The 25935-nt window shown below is 41.0% G+C and overlaps 1 protein-coding gene across 2 annotated transcripts; it reads right to left on the bottom strand.

Annotated features, from left to right (window-relative positions):
- Window positions 1–13703: 13703 nt before the first annotated feature.
- LOC121969893 (pentatricopeptide repeat-containing protein At1g08610-like) lies at window positions 13704–24625 on the bottom strand. 2 transcript variants are annotated; one of them, XM_042520200.1, is made up of 3 exons: window positions 24319–24625; window positions 15995–16115; window positions 13704–15614 (listed from the first exon to the last, which is right to left on the bottom strand). In XM_042520200.1, exon 3 carries the CDS (start codon window positions 15595–15597, stop codon window positions 13864–13866), a length of 1734 nt encoding a protein of 577 aa, XP_042376134.1. In that variant the 5' UTR covers window positions 15598–15614; window positions 15995–16115; window positions 24319–24625; the 3' UTR covers window positions 13704–13863. The 2 variants fall into 2 exon arrangements, with proteins under 2 accessions (XP_042376134.1, XP_042376133.1); XM_042520199.1 differs by lacking the exon at window positions 15995–16115.
- Between the last annotated feature and the right edge of the window lie 1310 nt (window positions 24626–25935).

Raw genomic sequence — 25935 nt, 5'->3', positions numbered from 1 at the left:
TCGCTGTGCCCACTAAAGAGAGTCTTGGTCATCTTGCCTAGTAGGCATGACTCGCACGTCTCATAAGATTCAAAATCAAATGAGTCCAGCAAACCATCCTTATGGAGCTGGGATAAGCGCTTGTCATTTATATGACCTAAGCGACAGTGGTTTGGTTCAGGTCATTTGACTTGAACCTCTTGGTATTTATGTTATAGATAGGACTTTCAAGATCTAGAATGTAGAGTCCGTTCATCAGAGGTGCACTACAATAGAACATATCTTTTAAATAAACAGAACAACATTTATCCTTTATAATAAAAGAGAAACCTTTCTTGTCCAAACAAGAAACTGAAATTATGTTCTTAGTTAATGCAGGCACATAACAACAATCATCCAACTCTAATACAAGCCCAGAGGGAAGAGATAGAAAATAAGTCCCTACAGCAACAGCAGCAACCCGTGCTCCATTGCCTACGCGTAGGTCCACCTCGCCCTTCGCCAATGCCCTGCTATTTCTCAGCGCCTGCACATTAGTACAAATGTGAGATGCACATCCGGTATCTAATACCCATGATGAAGAAATAGATAGATTGACTTCTATAACATATATACCTGAAGTGGAAGTCTCACTTCGCTTCTTCTTAAGATCTTCCAGGTACACCTTGCAGTTCCTCTTCCAGTGCCCGGTCTGACCGCAGTGGAAGCAGGTAGCATCCTTGGTGACCCCTCCTTTAGGCTTTAGTGTCTTGCCTTTGCCTTTGGCTTGGGACTTTCCCTTGCCTTTGGGCTTGCCCTTGCCCTTGTGTTTCTGAACCATCAGAACAGAGTGGGGCTTTGCCTTCTTAAGGTTCAGCTCAGCAGTTCTTAACATGCTAAGCATCTCGGGCAGTGGCTTGCCAATTTCGTTCATATTGTAGTTTAGAACGAACTGACTATAACTATCCGGCAAGGATTGCAAGATCAGGTCAGTGGCCAGCTCTTGGCCAAGTGGGAATCCCAACCTCTGTAGGTTTTCTATGTACCCAATCATTTTGAGTACATATGGGCCTACGGGAGCCCCATCTGACATCTTGCACTGAAATAGTGCCCTTGAGATCTCAAATCTCTCATGTCGCGCTTGTCCTTGATACAGTTGATGAAGATGTTCAACCATATCGTAAGCGCCCATTAACTCATGTTGCTTCTGAAGCTTAGAGTTCATGGTCGCGAGCATTAGACAGGACACATCTAATACGTCATCTTGATGCTTCTTATAAGCATCTTTGTCAGCTCGCGGGGCATTGGCAGGAGGAGCCTCCGGAATGGGCTGCTCTAGAACGTACAGTTTACGTTCCTGGGTGAGAACTATTCTCAAGTTCCTGTACCAGTCCAGGAAATTTGCTCCGTTGAGCTTGCCCTTCTCAAGGATAGAACGTAGAGAGAAGGTATTCGTATTCGACGTCATGGTTTATCTACAACAGAAAAATGCAGAAAATAAATATCATATTCTTTAAATCATTTAATTATGTCTTTAACTAAATGATGCTCCCACTAAATTCTATAATTCATGTAGGACAAGATCCGCATCATACTAACCATTGAGTTAGCTTTGGCTAATACGCCCAAGACTTAGTATGATCGGTAGGTAACGATTTACCAATTACATCTCTATGCAACCCTTGTTTATAGGATCATTATCCGCAGTTATATTAAAACTTGAGTTAGCTTTGGCTAATACGCCCAAGAATTAATATAAATGTGATTTATGTCCTATCTTTCCAACCATTGGAAGAATTCCTATAGTTGTACTCGATCCAACCGAGTTAACTAGGAATACTCAATTTAATTGGGTTTGTATTCGCCCATGCGTTGATAAGCGGGACCAAGATTGTCCCTCCGTACCCTACCAAGATAATATGTGTTGCTCTGCTTTGGCATATTCAACAACACATGTGATCGAGGTAGTGATAGGTATCACGGCACGGTAGGCATTAGAGTTGACGTGATTTAGATCTAATCTAAACAATGATGCGTATCATATACTCGATAGATCTAATCTAATCGAAGGGTGCATCATGTGCACGACTTAGATCTAATCTAATCGTTAGGCACTAATTAATTACTTAATCATGCATCACATATACACAAGCAATTAATTAAATTAATTCGTGATTAGTCATGACCCTACTACGATCTTCTCAAGCCAATGAGAAGATTGGATGATCAATCTAGGGTCAACAGCTTCTCAAGCTCCTCCCTTTGACCACCTTGTGTTGCTCGCACCCTCCTCGTAACTCCGTCTCAAGTGGACCTTCCACCGCTCCAATTTTATACATTACAATTTTGAAACTTGAGTTACATTCGAGTCTAAACTAATTTACAACAAGAATATAAAATAGAGAAAGGCACGATGCGCAGGTCGTGAATAAAAATATAACACGCATATTACATCACGGCACGCAGGCCGTATTATGAATTACAACACATTTATTTCAATCCAATTGGGTCTTTTGGGCCATGACTATCACAAATTATACATAATTCTAAATTATGTATTTTTTATAATTTTCTGCAATTTTAATACAAATTTTTACAATTTTTACGAGTAAAAATTCCCGGCGGTCCCGTTTAGCAGTTTTCGGGCGCAATCGCGGAACGAATCCCCTTGCGGGGCCAGGGGCAGCGCCCCTACCCGCGATCTAACCATCGCGAGGGTTCCTTAGCGATCCTACAGCGCCTTAGCCCTCTGTCCCAAAAGGATTTGGGGCGAAACCAAGCCGTTTTGGATAAATCTTCCCGGTAGCGGAAGCCTACAAGTGCCGAAACACTTGTGCTTCGCTTCTACGAGAAAATTACCCATAAAAACTATAAAAAACCTAAATTTACAGAAAATCACAGAAACTATATTTTTCATAAAACTCAAAAATAAACTCGTACAAGTCTTTGCACGTGGCTCTGATACCACTGTTGGGTTTTTTTGGACCGCGAAAACCGCTTTTCGCGTCGCGAAAACCCCGAAAGCCCCAGCCACCGGATCCGTGCAAAGTAAAAAACTTTCGAAAAATACGAGTACGAGTTTCTAAACTTCGATCTACAGTAGATCTACAAAGGGGAAACCTTTTATACCTTCGATGCGTGCCCTTTTTCGTATCCCGCTCGTCCAAAGAGATGTCGGATCTCTAGTTGTCAAGGTAGACAACTCTCTATGTGTATCCACACGAACACACTAGATGGAGAAGACCAAACAAAGGTGTGCTAGCACCTAGGATGTTCGGCCAAGAAGGAGGAGAGGGAGAAGAGAAGGAGAGGAAGAAGATGATGGAGTTACCAAATGACTTGAATGAAAAATCAATTTTTTCATCCACACTAAAGTGGCCGGCCACCATGGAGAAGTGTAACCCCCTTTCTCATTTAATGTAGCCATTAAAAGGGAATTTGTAACCTCCATGAGGTGGCACACACATGTGCTAGCCTTGATGATGTGGCACATCATCATTGGCCACTTAATGCTAAGTCACAAATGATATGGCATAAAGTCAAGTCAAACTTGACTTTTCATCTTCCTCTCAAGTCAAGTCAAACTTGACTTAATCTTTCTCATTGTTGATCTAATCCAACCATTTAATTCAAGCCAATTTAATATAATGAATCTAATTCATTTAATTAAATTGATTCAATGAGTCATAATCTAAATTAGACTCATTGAACACATGAATCAACTTGAGTCCAACTCAATTAACCCAATTAGGATTACTCTTAATCCAATTTGATTCATCAAATGAATCTAATCCTCTTGGTTCATCATATGAACCTAATCTCCATCTAATTGTCCTTAGTGTGTGACCCTATAGGTTCTTGTAACGTTGGCAATGCCCCTAAACCTATTTAGGAGCATAAGTAATGAGCGGTATCTAGCAACACATCATTACTACCCAAGTTACATGAATGTTGGGATCCAACATCACCTTGTGACTACTAATTATGACTCCTCACAATATATGACAAGTGTCCTTCTATCCTAGACATCTAGATTGATCAATGTGAGGCATAGACCGTGTCATCCTCTGATCAAACTAAATCTTGACCTCCAAGTAGACTCACTAAATCAAATGAGCTCAATATCTCATATTGACTCATTTGGGCATGGCCATGCACTTCGTGGTCTCACTCTATCAAGAATATCGATGTCTCTCCCGTCATATAGGAAGGATAGATCTCATCTACATCACTCACATCCCTCTGCATAATTCGTTACATACCCAGTAATCGTCATTATAGGCCACCCAGTTACGGATGACGTTTGACGAAACTAAAGTACATAACTCCTTATGTAGGGATCCATGGTGACTTCAGGTCTAAGGACTAGTAGTCATACTAATAGCCACATGAGAAAGTATATGACACTCATATAACGATCCATGATACTTTCTCATGGCGGGTCATTCAGTATACATTCACCAATGCATACCCATGTGTCAACTTGATATCTCTATATCCATGACTTGTGAGATCAAGGCATCGAGTTGACCTACATGCTAGTCTTATTGCATTAACATTGTCCCTGAATGTTAATACTCGACTAGGAATGATTAAGAGTAGTGTTCCCTATATCATCTCACTATCGGTTCAATTAACCGATTGATATAGGTGAGAACCTTCTACTCAAGAACGCTATTATACTTAGTTTATTTGACACCAATACAAGTAAGTATAATAACCAAAACAAATGCCTTTATTTATAAAGAATATGATACAACAAGTCCATAATACAATCATCAAATGATTGGCTCTAGGGCTCTAACTAACATTTGGAACGCCGATCAGGAGGTCGTTGGTTGTGAGAGAATGCTCACTTATAACTCGCGTTGTGATGAGGGTCTGGAAAGCCGACTGAGATGTCGTTGGTCGTGAGAGTATGCTCACGTATAACTCGCGCTGAGATGAGAGTATGGAACATCGTTCGAGAGGTCGTTGGTCGTGAGAGCATGCTCACCTATAACTCTCGCTGAGACGAGAGTCTGGAATGCTGACCTAGAAGTCGTTGGTCATGAGAGCATGCTCACTTATATCTCGCACTGGGGCAACAGTCTTGAATTCCGGCTGAGAGGTCGTTGGTCGTGAGAGTATGCTCACTTATAACTCGCGCTGGGGCGAGAGTCTGGAACGCTGACCAAGAGGTCGTTGGACGTGAAAGCATGCTCACTTATAACTCGCGTTGGGCGAGTGTTTGGAACGTCGACTGAGAGGTCGTTGGTCGTGAGACTATGCTCACTTATAACTCGTGCTTGGGTGAGAGTCTAGAACGCCGATCGAGAGGTCATTGGTTGTGAGAGCATGCTCACTTATAACTCGCGCTGGGGCGAGAGTCTAGAATACTGGCCGAGAGGTCGTTGGTCACCCGTGGACTTATCTTTTGTGGCCCTTGGATTATCCTATAATCATAGGTCCCACTCGGTCATCAGGCCTTGGCCAAATTTAAATCTTATTCTTATTTCAAGGTTGGGATAAAACGCCAAGTTATAATCAATGTTTCCCACTGCCTCCTACTCCTATTCCCAAGGTAACGACATAGAATTCTTGGTCTTCGAGGCATGGCACCAGTTTCACCAAATCAAGCTCATGATTTTCCTATCTTTTCCATCATAAATATCATTTTATAGGAAGATGACACGTGTCTAACTGATTTCCTTTGATACAACGGCTAGCGCACGCTTTCCGCACAAGACTCGATAGCACCTCCCTTTTGGCGATCTGACGGTTATCCTTCGTAGTGCCATTTTGATTGTTCGGCTCGCATCCCTATGCCCCTTAGTGGTTTTAGTTTTAAAACTCTAAAGGCATCGAGTGACTGTTCATCGATACTTCTTCCCTGCTTGCTTGCCTTAGCGTTCATGTGTTTCTTTCGAAAGTGTTCCTTTTCCTTTTCTCTTGCTTCTACATTTTTCAGATTATGGCCGGAGAAACTTTAGTCCCCTGGTATGCCTTCTTCCGCTCCAATTTTGATAGGAGTGATCTTAAGTCAGTGCAGTCTAGTTTGAAACTTTCTGGCGACTACATCTTCCACATTCTTGGGCCTGCTGATCATCCCTGTTATCCTCCTCCTGGTTGTGTGACCTTCTTCAGGGATCAGCTTCTTGGTGGTCTACGTTTTCCTATCCCCTCTTTCTTTTTAGAGTTAAAGCCAGTATTTTTGTATTCCCTTGTCCCAGTTTACTCCCAATGCTTTTCGTTCTGTGTGCGGAATGGTAATCCTATGCCGTCTATATGACCTTCCTTTGACTCCTCAACTTTTTCATTATTTCTATTCCCTCAAACGATCAGAGCTCGACATTTTTATAGTGCAATCTCTGCTCGGGTGTAAGTACTTCATGGGCATGCCTTCTTCTAATAAGGCTGGAAGTCCCATTTTTCCTTTATGCAACTACCCGATCCTATGGCTTGGCCCACTGAGTGGCGCTCAGGTCTTCCCCCTCCTTCTGAGTTAAGCGACTATCAGCACAAGCTAGATTGCTTCATTGCTTCTGAGAAACTGGTTGGGGTGCAACTCCAACTCCCTTCCTTTCTATGGGAGAGTGTGTTGCATACTTTTAGGCTAAGTCCCATCTAGACTCCCTTGACTGCACCTTTTGGTAAGATCAAATAACTCTTCCCTCATATCTTCACTAACTGAGGTATCTTCTTTCATCTGCAGAAATCATCATGTTCAGAGCTTTTGCCCTTGATTCCTCCACGCTGCCCAGTGACATTTTACAGAAGTACGAAAGAGAAATTATGTCTGGCCAGGAGGTTTCCCAGGCTAGCGCTTAAGCAGGAGCCTTCTCCAAACAAACGAGAGAGCATGAGGTTCTTGAAGAAGAATCTCACCATTCTGTTGAACCTTCTATCGTTGCTGCGTCCAGTGAGAGGACTTCTTCTCTAGCAGTCGAGCGCCCCTTGTGCCTTGAACGCAAGAGGCGACGCGTGACTTCTTCGGTCCAGTCCTCCCCCAAGAGGCCACCATTGTCGCGGGTATCTACCCGGACCAAGACTCCTCCCCGGACCAGCACTCCCGCCTCCTCAGAGGTGCAGCCTCCTCTCCAGTCCCTGCTCAAGTCATAGACTAGACATCCTCCCGACCGGGGGGCCAGCCCACGACTTCCACGCCCTCTCTACCTCCAACGTCCATGGATCAACCATCGTCAGTAGCTCCAGCGCCTTCCTCTCGTTCAAAGGACCGCTCGAACGGGCAGTATGTGTTTACTTCCACCTTTCAGATGCCATCCATCTAAGTGTTGGGCACAACTCCTTCCTCCAGCACTCCCCCCGATTGCGGTAAGGTATAGCTACATGGCGCCCTGGCCGACTCCTGGAAGAACACGGCTAACCAGATTTTGGAAAGCCCACAGTTGGACTTGTTTGATACATTTTCCCAACAGATGGCATCGGTAAGTTTTAGTTACTCCCTTTTCATTTCCTCGAACTATTAATGATCTAGTGCTATTTGCAAACCTGCATCATGGGGCTGAGCAATTCTCATTTTATGGTCGGCCTTTGTCGTGAAAATGAGTCCTTAAGGACTCATATTCAAGAACCGGCATCCCCTACAACAACAGGTCGGATTTTTGATCTCATGACTTCGGAGAGTTTGGTACAATCTCACTTGCAAACAGTGGAGGAGCAAACTTAGATCGCCAGGGACTTGGCCTGTGTTGAGTCCGATAAGGTGAAATCCCTGGAGGCCTCCTTGAAGACCAGTGCGATTAAGCTTAAGTATGAGGGTCTGAGGGTCTGAGACACGTCCAAGTCCTAACCGATTTAGAGGTGAAGGAAATGGAGGTTACCAACCTCTCCTCTCAACTACTGAGTATGCAGGAGGCCCACTCCTCTCTACAGATAGATCTGACGGCCAAAACAACTGAACTATCTACTAGTGCTGATTGGGAGGCAGCCCTTCAGAAACAAGTGGATGCGACCTAGGCTATCATCAAGTCGATGCGAGCGGAGCTTACGGCAACCCAGACCGAGGCCACGAGGCCACGACCACACTCCAGGAGATAATCGAGGCTCGAGCTGACTTTAAAAAGGTCCAGGAAGAGCTGAAGGAGTATCGAGCAGGGGAGGATTCTCGTCTTGCGGCTCACAAGACGTCCTTCTTAGCTTCCAAGGATTTTGGTACCAAGGGAGGATCGCCTCCTCGGCCAAATGTTGTGCTTTAGCGGCGAAGAGGCCCTGTTGTAGCTTCAAGAGAAGTCCCTGTTTTTAGTCGTACCCTACTTGCCCGAGTAGGATTACTATTACCTTGTATATTTTCGATGTCATAAAGGCTTTCATTCTCCTTCTACCACGTGGTTATCTGCTTCCCTTCTTCCAATCAAGACAAACTTTGACGTGATTTTTTATGATGATCCAGCGACTGACATAACCTCCTGACGTCATCCGATTCTACTATGATTGTATGATTGGTGCTAATGTCGAGGCCCCGCACCTTGCGCCCCTTCTGCTAGTTATAAATAGTCTCCTTCGCCTTCTCTTCGGGACTTGTCGCTGATAGTCAGAGGCGTCTTCTCTTCTCTCCTCTCTTCTTGACTTTACCTTCCTCACTCTCTTATGTAAATTCTTCATGGATCCGCTAGAGTCTGGATACGCGCTCGGAGTGTCGACCTTTAGCGGCGTAGATCTAGACGATCTTTGTTTCTCATACGAAGTATCTACTACCATGCATATTATTATACCCTCCGAGATTTATCGCTTTTACCAACCTCCTCAAGGTTATGTGACTTTCTTTAAGAAGCAGATCATAGCACATCTTCGTTTTCCCATCCACCCCTTTTTCTCCGACATAAGCCGATATTTCCGCAATTTTCTTTCTTATCTTACTCCTATCCGGATTCTATGTGGGTTCGTCCTCATTTGTAACTTGTGTGACATTCGTAGGACTCCTCGCCTATTTCACTATTTTTTTCACCCCTCATCGTCACAGTGAAGGTCTCTTTCATTTCTAGGCTTGCCCCAGGACTACTTTTTTCACTCCTTTACCCTCCTCAGAGCCAGAGTGGAAAGAGAGATATTTCTTCCTCAGCTTTCCCTCTGTCATAGAATGGCCAACCGAGCACCAGACTGCTCTCCCTTCTACGCCTTTTCTAGGAGACTATCATTCAGATACCGCATTTATGGAGGCATCAGCACAACTAGCGAGTTGACGCTTTGATTTACGCGTGCTACTGATGGAGGATGTCTTGTATTTATTTGGGCTAAGCTTCATGCCATCAAAGTTGCTGCACTCTATGGGTAAGTACTACCCCGGCTTTAGTCCTGTTATGCCTTCTTATTCTAATCCTTACATCTCTAAAGCGGATAATATTGTCCGAGAGTTTGCGATTAGGCCTCTTCCGTTGAGTGCTATGGAAATAAATCTCCAAGGGTGAATAATTCTAGTCGATCGAAGCACTCGACACTCCGTTTCGAATGCTTCCCAGATGGTCTTGGGTACTTCTACCCCTCGTCCTTCCACCCCTCAAGCGACACAGCCCATCCGTTGTACTCCTGTTCCTACTCGGCAAACTCTACTTGCTTCTCGGTCTCGTTGCCCCGGACCCCGGAAGAGGAGTCAAATTTAGACGAGCATCCGCTCGCGCGTCGACCGAGGTGCAGGCCTAATTGGCCTCACGATCGAGAAGAGGACTCGAGAGGCAATGCCCTGTGCCCTTCAGCCTCCTCATCGCCTTCCACTTCCACCGAGTCAGGGGCTCCTCTCTAGCTCGGTCGTGACTGGCTCTCTCACCTTCTTCCTTGCCAAGGTCCATGAGCCCCCTTTATACCTACCGGGGGAAAATCGCTAGAAGCTAGAGGAACAGTGGGATGCCCTACTTCACCCATACTTATATCCCTTCATGGACCGCGGCCCTGGACAGCTTATGCTCATGCATAAGCAAGAGATGAATCACCGGACTAATGAGTTCAATGCCAAAGACCTGCTCCCGATGGACTATCACAAGGATTTGGAATCCCAGACTATCGAGTTAGGCTCCTTACAGACAGAGTTATCTCAAGCCTGAGCTGCCCCGTCCAACTCTATCATCACCTTAGAAGATTATAAGGCAAGGGAGAGTGATCGCCTTCGGACAAGCCGAGAAGAATACCTGCGCTCTTTAGATTTTGGCTTCCAAGTAGGAGATCACTTTGTTAGGGCACTCACGTATGGCACAATAGGAGTAGTCCAACAGCTCAGAGAAGGAGAGTACCTGTCATCTGACCCTCCAGTGGATTTCCTATAACATCATCAGATCATCAAAGAAATGCCCGATGATGTTTTTTTAGAGTTCAAGTGACTTCTTGTCTAACACATTTGTTGTTTCATGTTTCTTTTACTTCCTTTGTCTATAAAGGCTTATTCTAGTTATTTCGTCCTCGTTCTTCATTCCTACTTCAGATTAGAGTCTAGCAGTATAGACTCATGTATATCATATTCATGTATATATATTAAGGCATTTGGTTTTTGGTTATAATTATTTGTATTAATGTCGATAAAAATAACGCCTATAGTAGAAAGGTTAATGACTATATCAATTGGTTGAATCGATAGTGAGATGATATAGGAACACTACTCTAAATCATTCCTAGTATTAACATTCGGGGACAATGTTAATACAATAAGACTAGCATGTAGGTCATCGATGACTTGATCTCAAGTCATGGATATAGAGATATCAAGCTAACACATGATACATTAGAGAATGTATACTGAATGACCCGCCATGAGAAAGTATCATGGATCATTATATGAGTGTCATATACTTTCTCATGTGCTATTAGTATGACTATTAGTCCTTTGACCTGAAGTCACCATGGATCCCTACATAAGGAGTTATGTACTTGTTTTTCAAACGTCGAACCGGGTGGACTACATGGTATAACGAGTAGAGAGGATGTGATGTGTAGATGGGATCTATCCTCCCATATGACGAGAGCGACATCGGTATTCTTGATAGAGTGAGACCACTAAGTGCATGGTCAATGAGTCAACATGAGATGTTGAGCTCATTTGATCGAGTGAGTCTACTGAGTTCAAGATTTAGATTGATTAGAGGATGACACGGTTTCCTATTAATCAATCTAAATGTCTAGGATAGAAGGACAATGTCACATATTTTGTGAGGAGTCACAATTGGTAGTCACAAGGTGATGTCGGATCTCGACATTCTTGTAACTTGGTAGTAATGATGTGTTGCTAGATACCGCTCATTACTTATGCTCCTAAATGGGTTTAGGGCATTGCCAACGTTTATAGGGTCACACACTTAGGACAATTAGATGGAGATTTGTTCATATGATGAACCAAGAGGATTAGATTCATTTGATGAATCATATTGGATTAAGAGTAATCCAAATTTGGCTAATTGAGTTGGACTCGAGTTGATTCATGTATTCATGAGTCTAATTTAGATTATGACTATTAAATCAACTTAATTTAATGAATTAGATTCATTATATTAGAATCATATGGTTGGATTAGATCAACCATAAGAGAGATTTGATCAAGTTTGACTTGATTTGAGAGGAAGAGAAAAAGTCATGTTTGACTTGACTTTTTGCCACATCACTAATGAGTTGGCAAGATGTGGACCAATAGGATTGCTCCACATCATCAATCTCATGGAGGTTACAAGCCTCCATAGCATTTAATGTGGCCGGCCCACATTAAATGAGGAGGTTACACTTGTTGCCATGTCATTTAGTGAGGTGGCAAGATGTGGACCAATAGTGTTGATCCACATCATCCTAGAGTGCCACCTCATGGGGGTTACAACTCTTAATGGTCTCCACATTAATTGGAATTAATGTGGGGGTTACACCTCCTAGAGTGGCCGGCCACTTGATGGCTAAGGGGTTGTTTGAATTTCCTCTCATTGATTTCATTCACTCTTCTTCTCCCTTGGGTGCTCTCTCTTCTCCTTCTCCCATTCCTTGGCCGAACACTCCATTGGTGCTAGCACACCTTGTATTTTGGTCATCTCCTTCTACTTGTGTCCGTGTGGATACATATAGAGGTTGTCTACTTTGACAACTAGAGATCCGGCGACATCCTGGACAAGCGGGAACGCGAAGGGCTTCGCTACAAGGGTAATGATCTTAACTTTAGTGTAGATCTAAAGTTTTTACAAACTCGTACAAGAAAAGGTTTTTCGATAATTTTGTTTACGAATCTTTGCACGAGATCCATGGCTTTGGGTGACTCGGGGTTTCCGCGACGCGAAAAAAGCGATTTTCGCAGCCCGAAGAACCCAACACCTACTTCACGACTTCTCTTCAAGCTAGATCTCCTTATAGGAGTACCTTCGGGTTATTGTGTGATCAAGTGAGAGGAACTCCTTCTACTGAGAGCCACAAGAGCTAATCGTGAACGAGTCTTTTAGATCCTCGCCCAACTGAGCTTGGGCAATTAGGCGAGGTCTGGTCCTTTAAAATTGTAGGCATCCTGTGTAGTTGTAAAGCGGTGGTGTGCTTTTCAAAAGTCGCTCGCCTCTTGGCTTCCTTGAATAGTTCATACCTTCGGCTGTCATGGTGACGTTGATCTTACTAGTGTCCTCCATCATCACGTTCCAGAACAAGTGAAGAAGATTCCCACAGAAGACGCCAAATTGATGCTGTCCGGAATCTGAGTCAGACGGAGGCCAGCGGAGATGACACTAGTATTGACGGAGAGGTGACTTTGACGCACCTGGTGTATGCATGTCTGAAAAGAAAACCCCCACGTGGAACTCTCTGATCTATAGTATGAAGACTGATAGTACCTGAACTCTGCACACACTTAGATAAGAACCCAGAGCGTTAGAGACCCGAAACCAGGGAAAAAATCCCCGACGTAAGCCCTCCGACGCTCAAGCCAGGTCCTTTTTCTCAGAAGAACAGTGTATGATGGAAAAAGAACTGTTGAAGACGAGTACGTATATGTACATATCTTGCTAAGGAAGAGGACCTCCCTTTTTATATGACGCAGCATACCTTCAGAGTCTGTTTACTGTTCGAGAATGTCGGGTGTCAGGGTCTGTTGGGTGAGAGAGGATGCATGGGTCTCCTATTGGTGAAAGGAAGTTTTCATTCACAAGTGATAGCAGACCATGAGAATATCATGACGTATGGTAGTTATTCTTTGACAGGAGGTTACGATTCCCTGACATTATTGTCGCTTAGCGCTTTCTGTCCTGCCCAACTTTAGCTACAAACAGCTCGGGATGACCGTTTAGATGTACCACCCGACTTGAGTCTTGATGAGGAGGATGAGTTGTGGCAACCTGCTCGGGTTTTATCTGTATCTGAGACTGTGGTGAGGGACACATCTTTCACGTCTTGATCGCTAAAGGGCCAATCGGGAGTTGTCTTAGTGAAAGTACCAAGCCTGGCTATACAGCCTGAGCTGGGGAAGTCCGATCAATCGAGGATAAGTCAGGAACTAGTACTAACTTCATCTTATGTATCAGATATGAGGGACCCGCCCTGGTTGTGACCATCCGATCCAACTCTCTCTTTCCCCTTGACTATTGATTGTTACATCTCCTTAATTTTTGACTATCTGACCTTATCAGTCTCACCTTTATGCACTGTATCATCCACTTAGGCTAGTACCTTGACTTGAGTAGGACATGGAGGCCTCACTTTTTCCCCACATCAGTAGCTAATTACATTGTAAGGAAAGATGGGTTGTTTAAGGATCCATAGATAAGCCTAGTCAGCGTCATTTTAAGGCAATTTTTTCATGCAGCTAGTATCAGTTCAATTCTTAAGACATTCTTTCACACCATCCAAAGACAAAAACAGATCAATTCGGAGTATCAAATGAAATAATTGTAGCTAGTCTAGAAGTGGTAAACGGAGTGATATGCAATAGACTCAAAATGAACCTACAATTTCTAACCTACTCTACATTCAGTCTTCTTCAAGAACTTTGAGCTCAATTAACATCTTATACATCCGCGTAGCTGCCTCAGTCATTCCAGAGTCAGCAACACTTTTAACTAGTGCCTTGTAAAACGTTTTACTGGATTTGGTACATCTTGATACCATAGTACTCAAAATTTCAACTGCTCTATCCAGCTTTCCATTTCTGCACAACGACCATATCAAAAGGGTAGAAGTACTGCCTCTAATCCTGCAACCTCTCTTAACCATCTCTTGCAACACCAGTGTTGCTTCATCGACCATATCTTGTTTGCAAAATCCCATAACCAGTGAACCATAGGTTATGTCATCGGGAGTGATTCCATCATCTATCATCTCGTCATACAAAGACATCACTTTCTTAATCTCCCCCTTCTTTGCCAGTCCATCAATCAAGGTGTTATATGTAATGACAACCAAAGAAAATCCGTGGTCCCTCAAAATATGAAGTATATCTAAAGCCTGCTCTACCATGTCCAGTTTACACATTGCTGCAAGAAGAGTGTTGTAAGTGACAATATCAGGTGAACAACCCTCATTCGTCATCATAATCAAGATATCAATCGCTTTATCAAGGATCTGGTATTTACACAAACTGTTAATTAAGATATTGTATGTAACGACAGTTGGTGTAAATGAAGCTTCCTTCATGATCAATAGTATATCATCCGCTTCAGCCCACTGTCCTTGCATACAGAAGCAGTGAAGTATCGTGTTATAGGTTATTGCATTTGGTTCTAAACCATGTGTCGTAAAACCAGCCATAATGATTTTGGCGTCATCCAAGTTACCCCCTTTGCAGATTAAATTGAGGAGAGAATTAAAGGTCACCTGATCAGGATGGCATCCTTCTGAGATTAAATCTTGCATAACATCAATAGCTCTCAATATACCACAGTGTTTGAATATAAGTTGAAGAAGAATAGTGTAAGAAACAAGATATGGAGGATAACCTTTTCTCAGCTGATCCTTCCAAAACCAGATTGCCTCGTCATACTTACCGATGGAAAACATGGATCTAAACAAAATGTTAAATGTTATCACATCAGGATCGCAACCACAAAAACTCATTTCTTCAACAAGTTTAATAGCAGCATTTAGCTGCCCTCTCCTGCAAAGACAACCTATCAATTTGTTGTATGTAATAATGTCTGGAACCCCACCAGAAAAAATCATGATATTAAGAACACGAGTGGCCTTTTCAATTCTATCATTATTGACCAAACCACGGATCAAGTTTGCACAAGATGGGAAATCTGGCACCTGATTCAATCGCGCCATAACATCAATCAAACTGCAAGCCTCCATGATTTTCCCTTTTTTGCAGAAATTGCGCAGGATGTCATTGTTGGACAGCTCATCACAGTCCACAAAGTACCCATCAAACATTGAACCATTTATGTTTGAAGTTGATAACCACGTTGGTTTAGCGAATTCAGTGGTCATTGACTTTCGAGAACCACAGAAAGTTTTGATGCTTCCTTCAATTATATCTACGGGACCACCATTCAGTTGTGGACTAATATGTGAAATTTGAAGTGGAGGAGATCTATCAATCTGTGAATCATGGTAAAGATAGAGCTTTGTTGGGCACTCTATGTGAACTGCCAAAAGTTTCATCCGTGAGTCAACTCGTGAACCATAAACATAGTTGGAGTTGATGTTGTAAGATAGCCTGCTGAAGCAACAAATATCACTCACAGGCTTCTGTGAGAACACCATCTTCAATAACAATATTCCTGTTTAAAAGTTATATGGCAATGCAATCAAGTCATTTTCATCCACATTAAAGCTCCTAGCATTCAAGAAAAATATCCATTATATCATTGAAAAGAACAGAATTGCTGAGAATAAAAATTCAAGCAAAGTATTATTACAAAAAAAAAGACTCGTTTCTACAAAGTTTATTACACATTGCCAAAAAAAACAATGTCTTAAAGTTTTGTTTCCTATGAGAGAAGGAAATGCGAGAGAAATGTAGTTCAGGTGAGGACATTATTTTCCTTCCAATCATTTTGTTTACTTCAACAGACTCTAAAAGGAGAAAGTAAATTTGCATTTATTAAAGGTTCAAAGTTTACAGAAACTAAAGCAAGCTTCCTTTCACTTTGATATTTACCTGATTTGGGTAGATATAAATTGAAAGAATTGGATGGAATTAAATTCCTTTCTCCTCTCCTCTCCTCTTCCCTCCAAGTAAGCTAGAGAAATTGACATTCAATTCTTTTCATTCTTATATCCTTCCAAGTGACACACCATTAGAGTTAAAATATCTTAGAGAATAATAAATTTCCTTTGTAGGAAATTACCAAACTATGTGTAGTATTGTGCATTAAAATTAAAAAAATATGGATTAAAAGCAACGGACAAAACAAAATGGAAAAGACATAAAACTGACCATTGCAGGAACTAATATGCCAAATATAAATGATGTTGAGGTTCAATCAAAGTCTCATATTGAAAAGATTTGAAAAAGATTATGGGTTTAAAAAGGATGCATGATATCTCCATTGGAATGAGACATTTTAGGGAGAGCCCAAGAACAAAGTCATGAGGGTCTAGGCTCAAAGTGGACAATATCATACCATTATGAAGATATATGGACATCCTTTGGGCATAATAAATTGGTATCAGAGCTACAAGTTTTTGACGGATTTCTTCAACATGTCGGGGACGACTTTTGCGAAATTTGATATGGTGAAGTTTGACGGAACCAAAAACTTTGGATTATGGGCAGAAGGTCAAGGTCATTGTTGCAACAAGGCATGGTGAAGGCGCTAGGAGAAAGGAAAGCATGGAGAGATCAGATTGGGAAGAACTTCAAGGAGTAACAATCAGACTTTGTACGACCTGATGTATCATGTATCATGATGGAGTCACCGGTGGCGCGCTCAAAAGCAAAGCCTGTGTTTTGACAAACAAGTTGTATCTTAAGCAAAAATTATTCTAAAGTTAAAGATGGAAGGATCCGCCAAGAGACATCAACGCATTGAACGGCATATGAAGTGATCCGCTTGAGTTGATGGAAGATCGAAAGAAGACAAGGCTGATGTTGTTGAATTTTCTACCTTCATCTTCTATCGATACGAGAATGGTTACTACTTTGATGGGTAAGGAAACTCGAGGAAATCACAAAGGGCTAGATTTTCATCAAAGGAAAAACAATGAAGTTTCATGGAGAAGGACTTGTGGTAATAAGCAACCAAGAGCGTGTAGGAGTAAATCTCCGTAACAACAACAAGACTCGTTCTAAATCGTGAAGAAGGTGATCACGTGTACAAATGGAGGCAAAGGTCATATCAAGAGAGATTGTCGAGATAAAGAAATATGTTGCAAAGAACAAAGTTCGCAAGTAGTCTACAAAGTCAAGAAGAAAATTCAAAGGTGATGCGTGATGCATATTTATGTCGATTTGGGCAACCGATCGTGGATACTAGCTGCAGATATCACACGACTCCAAACGGAGTAGTTAGACACCCATAGGTATTCCGATTTCGTGAATGGGAAACGATGGTCATGCAGTTATCTCAGATAACGCGTAATCAAGATTGATCAAAACTTTACGTGATGTCGATATATACTAGAGCTAAGGAAGAACTCGATTCACTAGGCACACCACGGTGGTATGTAATTACAAATCTGAACGGGTGATTTAAGGTCACAAGGAGCTCGACGACGTTAATGAAAGAGAAGGTGTAGCAAGAAACATCTACAAGTCGATAGGGACTACAACAGACGGAGCGCTTCTGGAGTTCTCGATCGCATCTTATGGTACATGCTAGGGAATATGGGTGAAACTGTGGGATGCTAGAACTTCACAAGAGAGATTTGTCAAGGATGTCAAGACGTGTAGCTTGAATTGCATTCGTGTTCTTGGACAGCGAGTACAATTCAAGACAGCAAACAAGATGGAGGATTTTGACTACGTGCATACGATCTCCGGGGACCAGCAAGGTGTAACATCATGTGGAGGGCACTTGTTTTGTGAGTTTTATCGATGATTTCACCAAGGTCCGGAATACTTTATCAAGTCAAAACTTTTATAAAGTTTAAACTGTGAAAACCAAGTGGAAAACTCAAAAAAAATCAAACGTCAGGGGCATAACGAGAAGTACACGATTCAAAGTTTCGTGAATTTTGTAAGTAGCGATGATAATGAGTCATTTCTGCAGACACCTCAAAGCAGAACGATAACGGAAAGGTCGAACAGACAATCATCGAGAAGGCAAGGAAATGTCTCAATGGTGATGATCTTCGAAGTTAACACACGGGCTTATCATTAGTAGATCACCAAGGCAGCACTAGAAGGCAAAGTATCGAGGAAGTATGGGGAATCAAGTAGATTACTCATCTCTAGTTTTCAATTCTATATACATATATCTAGTGAGGAAAATCAAAGTTGGACGAAGTCAAAATAGTGTATTTTTCGGGGATATCAGAAAGGAGTTAAGCTTCAAGCTGGGGATTCTAAGACAAATAAGGTGGTGATCACAGAGATGGTGTTCGACGAGAAAGCTATGTTACAACGTATCGTAAAGAAGGAAAGGAAACACTACAACACGAACGATGTTACGGTGGAGCTAAAGACCCGCATGACCACGATTCTATCTCAAAGCATCGCACTATACCGTGTAACGAGACGAGTCGAAACCACCCACCGATATACTAATTAAAGACTTGTTTATCACTCGAGCGGAGCCTCATCTTCAAGAGGTGACAGAAGGATAGGTGGACACCCATATGGTAGAGGAGATGAGACGCCAGATCAGATGTGACAAGAACCAAACGAAGATCTAGTGGAACTTTCTAAAGGAGAGAAAGCTATAGGTGCAAGTGATATCGGGCACAGTCACAATGCCGAGGGAGAAGAAACGAAGTTCAAGGTCTGACTGGGTAAAGAAGCGTAAATTGCAGAAAGAGGATCGACTATTATGAAATTTTTCTCCGCGATAAGGCATATGGCCAATTAAAGCGATGTTGGCTTTAGTGGCACATCACGATTCAGACTCGAGCAAATGGATATAAGACCGATTTCTTCATGGAAATTGGAGGAGCAGATTTTATGTCACACCCTGAGGGATTTAGTCAAGACGCGATAAAAGCGTGTGTTGGTTTGGTGACAATAAGAAATCGCCTATAGATCGAAACAACTCCAGGCACGAGATAAACGCTTTGATTCAAGGCATGACTCAAAACGGATATAGAGATATGAGGCATGACTACTACATATACGCTAAGAGCCTCAAGATAAATCAATGGTTTTCTTTACTACTATACGACTTATATGCCTATTGTCAGTAAAGAAGATGAAAGAGATCTACAATCAAGACCATCAACAAGTAAATTCGATATTTAAAAGATTTGTGAGAAGCCAAGAAGATTCTCGACGCAGATTCAAGGTGGACAGAGTCATAGGGATTACGGTTGTCTTAATGTGCCATGTGAGAAGGTACGATAGGTTCAATGAAGAATGTGCTTGTGAGCACACCGGCACATCACTTCAAGTTATCAAAGGTCCAAAGACTATAACGAGATCTAAGAGATGTCAAAGGTTCCTTACGCTAGGCAATGGTCGTCTGACGACGCCGTGTTCGCATTTAATTCATATTCTACTTGTTAGTTAGTACGCGAGGAAGTTTCATTCAATATATAGCAAAATTGTAATTTGTGTATTCTATTATTCGAGTATCGCTCAGTGGTATCTTGTATTCGATTCATATCAGGCTTCGTCGAAACACCAGCTTAGTTGTCGGTCGCTTATGCTCCTATTTTATGTTTTCATCAGAAAGCATGCTTCAGCCATGTGGGCTGCCATTAAAACCGTGTAGTTGTGTTATTTATCCAAATTGCCGAGCCGTCAGATACCGAGTATATCCGTGGTTATACGTATTTCTATGCTTCATATTGTCATCAAAGAGGAGATGTCATTTAAATTTTATTTAGGACTCCTCCTGAGTGGACAATTATTGTAAATTGATTTCAAATTAATAGATATGTATATATATTAAATAGGATGATAATGTTAATTAGGATGTAAATATTTATTGGATTAGATTGTTTATATGTATTAGATTGAAAAATTATAAACAAATTAGTTCAAAGAATTTTAGGATTTAGGGCAATTGTGATAAAAAATTTGTCCCCAAATTATTGTAATTTACTATGTATTAAATAATTTTGACAAATTATTTTTTATCCCCAGTCGTACCCAACCGAGACAACCATAGATTGTCATATCAAACACATAGATTCATATCGAATCCGAGACAAATTCACGATTCATCATCATCAGATTATAATTTTTTATTATTTTCATCAAAATCGTGAATATGGGATGAAAATTAATTTATCGCAGATCATAAATTTTTTTATATTATTATTTTTGTCACCAAATTTGTTACAAATTTGGGATGAAAATTAATTTGTCATAGATCATAAATTTTATATATTATTATTTTTGTCACTAAATTTATTGCAAATTCTACAACAAACACCTAAATGCAATGAGAATGATAATTCCAAAGTTAATTACATGTGAATTTGTAATTACAATTATTGTTAACATCATGTCTAATTTGTCTTTCGAATATTATTTTTTGAGTGTATTGCAACATGAATATTTGACGACGAATTTGGCGACAAAAATATTATTCATCGCCAATTTCGTCCCCAAATTCATCGCCAAGTTGGCAACAAGAATTTTAGGATAAAAATTTTTTCGTCCCAAAAATTTTTGCAATGAAAAGTTTTTAGAAATTCATCCCAAAACAGTATTTTTTTGTAGTGATTTGTGGTTGGAGTGTACTATTATAGAGTTAGAATTTGATGTGGTAAAATAAAAATTAGTATTTTTGATAGATACTAGAGTATCATATCAACTTTCTAAATATAAAATTTACTTTAAATTTTATATTTTATTCTTTTGCATCAGATATTCTATTTATTTTATAAATTAAATAAAAATATCATTTAATTTAGGAAAAAAAAAATAAAGAAAATGAATTGTTAATAATAAGTAGATATTATATAGAAAAAAAATAATAATTAAAAGTAATAAAAAATAGAAAAAGAAGAAAATAATAAAAATAAAATAAAAAAATAAAAATTTTAGGATAATTGATATAGTATATAATGAAAAGTGATGATTTAAATTTAATAAAATAGGTGATTTATAAAGATATATAATACTCTAAATATAGAATTTATAAGATGTTATAAAAAATTGATATAATACTACAACATTCTAACATTATAGTATATAATTTTTATATTAATGAAAGTTAAATTCCGGATCAGTAAATTATTAGTAAATTACATACTGGAAACCTTTCTCTCCCTAAACCCTAAATTACAAACTCGAAACCTTTCTCTCCCTTAGTGACGCCATCCTCGGGGTTATTAAGACACGAATCTTAGAGCACCACGCTTCTGCTCTCAGTAAAACCTTCCTCCCTCTTTGATACCTCCATCGCCCCCTCGCAGTGCATCTCCCTTCCTAAACCCTAGCAGCAGCGTCATTTTGACCTGTTCGACGAAATCCTACCAAAGGCGTCGCCAGGCGATACAAACGACGCATCAGGAAAAGAACAATTCACGCTGTATGTCTCTTGCTTTCCTCCTGCTTCTTCAACATCTGCTAGTTTAATCGGAAGCTTTTTAAGAATTGAAATCATATGGTATTTTGGGCTATTTGGAACCTTCTCGGGTTAAATTACTGTCATACCGTACCAGTTTCATCGAAAGATATAATATTGCGAAAGATGGTCTCTTTTTATGCAAGTTTCGCATGGAACAGAATTGGTCTATTATTAATAACATTGAATTTATTTGAAAGTTCGCTCAGTTCTTGTTCTTTAAGGTTTTTTCTCTCCTTAATAACAGAAACCGAATAATTCCTTGATCTGTCTAATTCTACCAAGCGTGGATAAAGAATACTTTAGTTGATAATGTTCAGAAAATGTTGATTGTTTAATTCTCTCCACAAACGAAATATTTTCCTTTCTCTAGGACTTGGAATCCTAATTGTCATTTGTTACGCAAATAAAAGGCAATACCTCTTAACCTCTAAAACGCGGAAGAAGAGGATGAGAGAAAAGAGATCGCGTGGAGCAACAAGACAAAGACACACTAAAGGAGAGCAAATACGAAGGAAAATAAGAATTACCGTGGTTCGACGACGTATCTACTCCACAAAAACGACCGAAGTTTTATTAGAATTCTCTCTACACAAGATAATCACATCTAATGATTCTTGTGTTTGTTGTTGTACAATAGATTTACAATGATCCCTATAAATAATGCTAAACCCCAGACTCAGTAAAATCGTAACAGAATTTTGTTATTAAAAATCATAATAAAATTCTATTATATAAATTCTTAACAGAATTTTATTATGAAAAATCTTAACAGATTTTTCTTTTATAACATCCCTCATATTAACCGTCATCCAAATATGAGTCACCCATTAACAATCTCCACCATGGTGAATATTCACCCCTTCGAAGAACACGAGTATCTAAGCAAAACTCCGTTTGGATCTCTGGGTCTGGGCGTCCTTCCTCTAGCATCTAGACATATAGATCAAGTTCAAGTAATGCTTAAACTTCTCTGTGGTGCTTTGTCAGCATATCTGCAGCATTGTATACAGTGTGAACCTTCTCAAGTTGAATTTCCTCGGAAGCAATCAACTCTCTGATCTTGTGAAATCTCACATCAATGTGCTTGGTTCTCGTATGATACACTTGATTCTTCGCTAAATATATAAGCACCTGACTTGACTCCCACATTCCTCAGCTCCCAGTTTCTCGAAGACCCACGGCATAAGCTTCTTCCTGCTGCTTTTGTACTCGACTCATAGTAGAATGCAACAATAGCAGATTCAGATGATTTCCAACAAATAGTCCTCCGCCACGGTGAATACGTATCCCGTAGTAGACTATTATCTAAATTTCCGTAGTCATTGCGCATCAACAACCCAAGGATCTTCCTTTGTCTGAATACGATGTCATAATCAATTGTATGTTCTCAGTATCAAGATAAATCTATTTCACCGCATCCCAATGTGGTCGATAAGATTTGAGAGAAACTTGCTCATACTAATCACTTCTTGCGTCGAATACGGTCTCGTGCAAACCATGGAATACATCGACAACCAATGTTGCTAGCATTAAGGAACCTTTGACATCTCTTAGATCTCATTATCCGTCTCGACACCGATAACTTGAGTGATGTGCGTGTGCTCCTGACTTTACATTATTCAACCTATCCCGATTTTCTCCACATAGCTACATCGAGACAACCATAATCTCCCCGCTATCCACATCACGAATCTCATCCCAAGAATCTTCTTCTTCTCCCAAATCTTCATGTCAATTTCTTGTTCAGAGTCTCTTAATTGTGGATCTCTTTCATCTTCTTTGATTAACGATAAATCTACATATAGTAGTAAGAAAACCAGTGATTCATCTTCAAGGCTCTTCACATATATGTAGCAGTCATACTCATATCTCCTATATCCGTTTTGAGTCATGTATGAATCAAAACGTTTGTACCATTGCCTAGGAGATTGTTTCAATTCATAGAGCGATTTCTTCAACATGCAAACCAACCGCTTTTTTCCGGGCTGACTAAATCCCTCGGGGTGTGACATAAAAATCTGCTCCTCCAAATTTCCATGAAGGAATACAGTCTTTACATCCATTTGCTCAAGATGCAAATCGTGATGTGCCACTAAAGCCAACATCGCTTTAATTGATGTATGTCTTATCACCGGAGAAAAAATTTCATCATAGTCAATCCCCTTTCTCTGCCAATACTCCTTTGCTACCAATCGAACCTTGAACTTCATTGTTCTCCCTCTGACATTGCTTATTTCTTTTTGAATATCCACTTGCACCCTATAGCTTTCTCTCCTTTAGAAAGTTCCATTAGATCTTACGTTTGGTTCTTATGCAACGACTCCATCTCCTCTGCCATAGCACCAGTCCACCTATCCTTCTCAGAACTGTGTATCACCTCTTGAAAAGATCAACAATAATGTACGTCGAAGAGATCAACAATCTGCTCAGCAAGCATCCAAAGAGCATGCTATGTCCTGTATCCATCCCGATCAAAGAAGAATTTAACAAAAGGAATTCAACATGCGAAATATATGCATCCTTAAAAGTTCGGATGGGGAGTATGGTGGCCCTTCGGTGGTGGCACCTGATCGGGACCCCGTTTGCGATGGAGCAGCAAGAGGGAAGCAAATCTGCCGATGTCATTGAGATCCGGTGGCGACACCCCGTCAACGTGATCAGGAAGAGGCCAGGGGTGGAGAAGGCACTCGGATTTGGTTGTCGACGGTGGATCGATCGTTAGAGAAAATCAATGCTAGGGCTCGGCTTTCCCACCCTTTCGCTGAAGATCAGGCTATGCGAAGCAGGGGTCTGAGAAGAGGTGTACCTGGCGAAGCTGTCGATGAGAGGTCGAGGGATTAGAAGGCTCCGGCGAGCGGCGGCCTGAGCAACGCCGTGCGATCGGGTACCGTGGCACGTCTCTGGTGCTCGCGTGAGGGAGGAAGAGAGCCGGCGGCTGTGGCTTGAGGGAGAAGGAGTCGTCGGCTATGCAGTGTGCGGCTTGAGAGGGAACGGAAGATCGGCAATGGTGTCGGGATGGCAACGTCTTCTAAAACATAGGAGAAGATGGAATCACGAGGAAGAGAGGAGAGGATTCGGCGGAGGAAGAGGAGTCGGGGAAATAAAAAGGAATCGAGAACAATAACTTAGGGTTTAATAACCTAACTTAGGTTTAAATAATTAAACCTTATATTAATAACTCTAATCAATTCCCATTTCAGGGTATTCCAAACAGATTTTCTTACAGCCCCACAATTAATTCTCTTAAATTATATCATACAAGATCCAATTAAATCTCAGAAAATTTTTAAAAATTCTCAGAAAATCCAATAATATTATTTATCAAATAATTTTATTATTTAATTATTATTTGGGGTGTCATATTTTATATTTTATTGTAATACCCTGGTTTATGTGATTCTGGTTAAGTATGACTTAAAAGGTTAGATGGTACTATCCATATCACCAAGGTGCACCTTCCTTTTCGGAAGCCCAAATTTAAGAACTCCAAAATTAAGTGTATTTGGCTTGGAGAAATCAGAGGATGGGTGACCTCCTGGGAAGTTTTCCAGGCGTGCGACAGTGAGAAAAGGACGTCTGAAGGGACCCGCTGAAGCTAGTTCACAACCACGGGCAATTGGGTGGCATTTCGGTCGGTCCGAGGGGCCCACCCGTGACCTAGTTATAAATGGTATCGGCGACATCATGATCATGGTCGCTGTGCCGGGCGAGAGCACTCAAGGCACCACCTAGCAAGGAAGATTATGGGATTTGTCTGTGGTGTGATTCGTGGTTACACAACGAGAACATTGTGTCTTTAAGTGGGGGTGATTGTAATATCTCGGTTCTGTGATTTTGGTTAAGTATGACTTAAAAGATTAGATGGTATTATCCATATTACTAAGGTGCACATTCCTTTTCGGAAGCTCAAACTTAAGAACTCCAAAGTTAAGCGTGTCCAAAGTTAAGCGTGCTTAGCTTGGAGAAATCTGAGGATGGGTGACCTCCTGGGAAGTTTTCCAAGGTGCATGCGAGTGAGGACAAAGTGTTGGTTTTGTCTGCAAAACCTGCTTGAAACCCAAATTCCCATGTCATCCGGATAGAAGATTAAAATTTGAAACTTAGAGTATGAGTTTTCTAACCTAGATCTAAACTAGATCTACAAGGAGAAGAGCTTTACCCGATCGAAGCCCTTCGCTTAATCGTCTCTCCAAAAGTTGGGATCTCGAGAGTGTCAAAGTAGACACTCCTCTATGTGTATCCACACAAGCAAGAGATGGAGAGACCAAACAAAAGGTGTGCTAGCACCCTTTTAGGGTTCGGCCAAGGGAGGAGAGGGAGAGAAGAGAAGAGCTTGAGGAAGAAGATGACTTGAATAAAAAATCAATTCAAGCTTGTAACTCCACAAAAGTGGTCGGCCACCTTCAAGTGAGTGGTTATATAC

This window comes from Zingiber officinale, chromosome 4A (genome assembly GCF_018446385.1).
Source record: "Zingiber officinale cultivar Zhangliang chromosome 4A, Zo_v1.1, whole genome shotgun sequence".
Lineage (NCBI taxonomy): Eukaryota > Viridiplantae > Streptophyta > Magnoliopsida > Zingiberales > Zingiberaceae > Zingiber > Zingiber officinale.
The sequence above is the reverse complement of the archived record's forward strand: the minus strand, read 5'-3'. Positions and strand labels throughout refer to the sequence as shown.

Coding starts and splice junctions, on each gene's coding strand:
- LOC121969893 (XM_042520200.1), bottom strand. CDS start 15,597: ATGGTGTTCTCACAGAAGCCTGTGAGTGATATTTGTTGCTTCAGCAGG.